The sequence below is a fragment of the Palaemon carinicauda genome, chromosome 4 (genome assembly GCF_036898095.1).
Source record: "Palaemon carinicauda isolate YSFRI2023 chromosome 4, ASM3689809v2, whole genome shotgun sequence".
In the NCBI taxonomy this organism is placed as follows: Eukaryota; Metazoa; Arthropoda; class Malacostraca; order Decapoda; family Palaemonidae; genus Palaemon; species Palaemon carinicauda.
Window position 1 is genome coordinate 165,220,135 of NC_090728.1, and position 3,058 is coordinate 165,223,192.

The 3,058-nt window shown below is 38.5% G+C and overlaps 1 protein-coding gene across 1 annotated transcript; it reads left to right on the top strand.

Annotated features, from left to right (window-relative positions):
- The first annotated feature begins 605 nt into the window (after positions 1–605).
- Positions 606–1,307, top strand: LOC137639742 (dnaJ homolog subfamily C member 3-like). The gene has a single exon (XM_068371987.1). The coding sequence runs from the start codon at positions 606–608 to the stop codon at positions 1,305–1,307; it is 702 nt and encodes a 233-aa protein (XP_068228088.1).
- The last annotated feature ends 1,751 nt before the right edge of the window (positions 1,308–3,058 follow it).

The following is a 3,058-nucleotide window of genomic DNA, read 5'->3' on the forward strand; positions in this document are numbered from 1 at the left end:
CAACTTGCCTCAACATGCAGCTTTAGTTATTCAAGAACGGAACGCTGCATGCGAGGATATGACATTAAATCTTCAGAGACAGCGGCGAACTCTCCAGGAGTCCTTGGTCTTCAAATGGTCTTCGTGGCTTCTCCCAAAGGCATCGCGTTTTGGAGACTGTCGTGCAGTCGCCTCTCAGGATGGCTTCCTCGGTGGGTGGCTGCAAGCACTGTCCTTGGATTGGGGCCTATTGGAAAGCCCGTGAGGAACTACGTGGGTGTGAACTTGGATTGCAGCAAATGGAGGCAGAAGCTTTGAGATTCAACGACCAGTTGAAATCAAGATGGTTCGTTTGGGAAGCTTCTCCCTGAATTCGACATCGGAGCGAGGGAGGAAATCCTTTCTCATGGTAACAAGGCCATTTACATCTGTTTGGCTGCTGCTGGCGCTATATTCGGTGGAATAATATTTGCTATGAGAAGGACAACTAAAGAAGGACAACTAAATGAATTGAGAAGAGTAATAGAAGAAATGCGTACAGAGAAAGAGACGCAAGAAAAACTCAAAGCTCAGAAAGAGACTGAGTATCAAAAGCTGAAAATTGACTGCGCTGAAAAGATCTTCAGATGAAGGAACAGGAGAAGAAACAGGAAATTATAAACATGGAAATGGAAGAAATTAAGATAATTCATCATGATGAAATAGAAAAACTGCAAAACGACTGCTTCCAAAAAGATCTTCAGATTAAGGAACAGGAGAAGAAACGGGAAATTCTTAAAACGGAAATGGAGGAAATGGAAAAATATAAGAAAATCCTTAATGAGAAAATAGAAAAACTGGAAAATGACTGCTTCCAAAAAGATCTTAAGATGAAGGAACAAGAAAATATACAGGAAATTCTAAAAACTGAAAATGCTCCTCTGCATCTCCTTCGAGCTGAAGTGAACGCAGCCTCCGGAAACCCTCTTGACACGGATATCATATTGGACTGTTGCCAAGCCATTGAAAAAGGTCTTCAAGGATGCAGAGCCTACATGCTACGAGGGAAGCACCTTCTCAAACATAGCCTTTTCGACGCTGCCATGAATGACTTCGAAGCAGCGAGAACGGTACAGGAATCTGAGGAATGTTTGAAATTCATAAATAATGCTAAGGCGCTAAAGAAGAAATGGGAAAGCCAAAGCCATTATGAGGTTTTAGGTGCGGGTCACACGGCCACGAGGGCAGAAATTTTAAAAGTCTTCAAAGGCTTGGCCATGAAGCTTCATCCGGACAGACACGGGGACAAACCCAAATTCATACAGGAGACATTCGAGGGAGAAGTTTAAAGAATTGGTTTATGATAAAACTGTTCTGACGGATGAACAAATCAGAAAGGAATACGATGCAGAGCTTCAACCACCATGCTCAAGGCAACAGCCAGGACAGAGGGACCAACGTCCTCGAAAGCAAAAGGGAACAGTGTTTGACGATATATTCGAAGCGTTGGGCAAATATTTCCCATGTAAATAAAAAACCTTTCCTGAATTAAAAAAAATAGAAAATCTCAAAAAAATAAATATATATAAAAAACAAATAAATAAAAAAAATTAAAAACATAAAAGCCCACAAAAATTATTAAATTAAAAAACAAATAAAAAATAAAAAAATGCATGTGGAAAATATTCTTAAAATAAGTTTCAGTAGAGTTTTGAGGAAAGTATTAGTTTTAGTTTACATTTGTAAGTAAACAAGTTTTTATGTAAAAGCCATTAGAAGGCTCTTACACTGGGCTGCTTTGCTGTGAGCGAACAGACATTCTCCCAACATTACTAATTCCCAGTTAGCCAGAGTAGTGATGAAAACTGGCCAAACCCCAGACATAAATACGTGTGTGTTTCTTCCCTATATTCATGGCCGGGAGCACACTAGCGACTCCGTGGCGCCACAAAGCCACAGCATCGTGTGGCGGGGATGTGGTCTACCATAGGTTTTCATTGTTTTCAAGTTTTGCCGCGCAAACTAGCGACTGTGGCTCTCTGTCGCTCATCCCCACCAGAGGCGTGGCGTGGCTTGAAAACAATGGAAACCTATGGGAGACCACATCCCCGCCACACGATGCTGTGGCTTTGTGGCGCCACAGAGTCGCTAGTGTGCTCCCGGCCTATGGTGGAATCTGATAATTTTACTCACGCCTGCTCCAAGATCTACAAAATGTGAACTTCTCTGGGATAAATTTTGCTTTGACATATATTCCAGATAAATATAATACCCTTATTTTCAAAACTATCTACATATTAATTCTAAGCTATGTAAAATGATATACAGTATTTAATAGTAATATACTGGTATCGATATCTAGACGAAGAGAAATAAGTTTATATCTCAGATCAGTATTTTATCTGTCAATAAAAAGAAAAGAGTATATAATAAAAACTATTCCAACTCATATAACTTTGTTACCGCATTTGTGGCAAGAAGAATCTCTACCATCATAAGTCCCACAACATTCCAACATTTCTAAGCAAGAAATATGGTAAATTTTTAAAAAGATGTTTACAAAACGAAACATTTGCATTCTAAATAAATACAAGAGTAAACTAACTACTTCACTTACAGTATTCCTTTAATTCTTATATATATATATATATATATATATATATATATATATATATATATATATATATACATTATATATATATATATACACATTATATAATAATATATATAAGTATATATAATGTATATATATACATACATATATATATACGATAAATTTTGCACATTTAGACGTATTTTTCATATTCAAATAAGTCATATATATTTTTGATACATTAATGTCTGGATTCTCTTAACGACCTCGGGATCAGAGCCCCCGGCGAATTCATACAAAGACAAGAGCTTGTGACTGGCCGGGAATCGAACCCTGGTCCGGCAAGCTTGTATAGACAGTGACTAAACCACTTGGCCAAGTAGTTTAGTCACTGTCTATACAAGCTTGCCGGACCAGGGGTCTATTCCCGGCCGGTCACAAGCTCTTGTCTTTATATGATTTCGCCGGGGGCTCTGATCCCGAGATCGTTAAGAGAATCCAGGAATT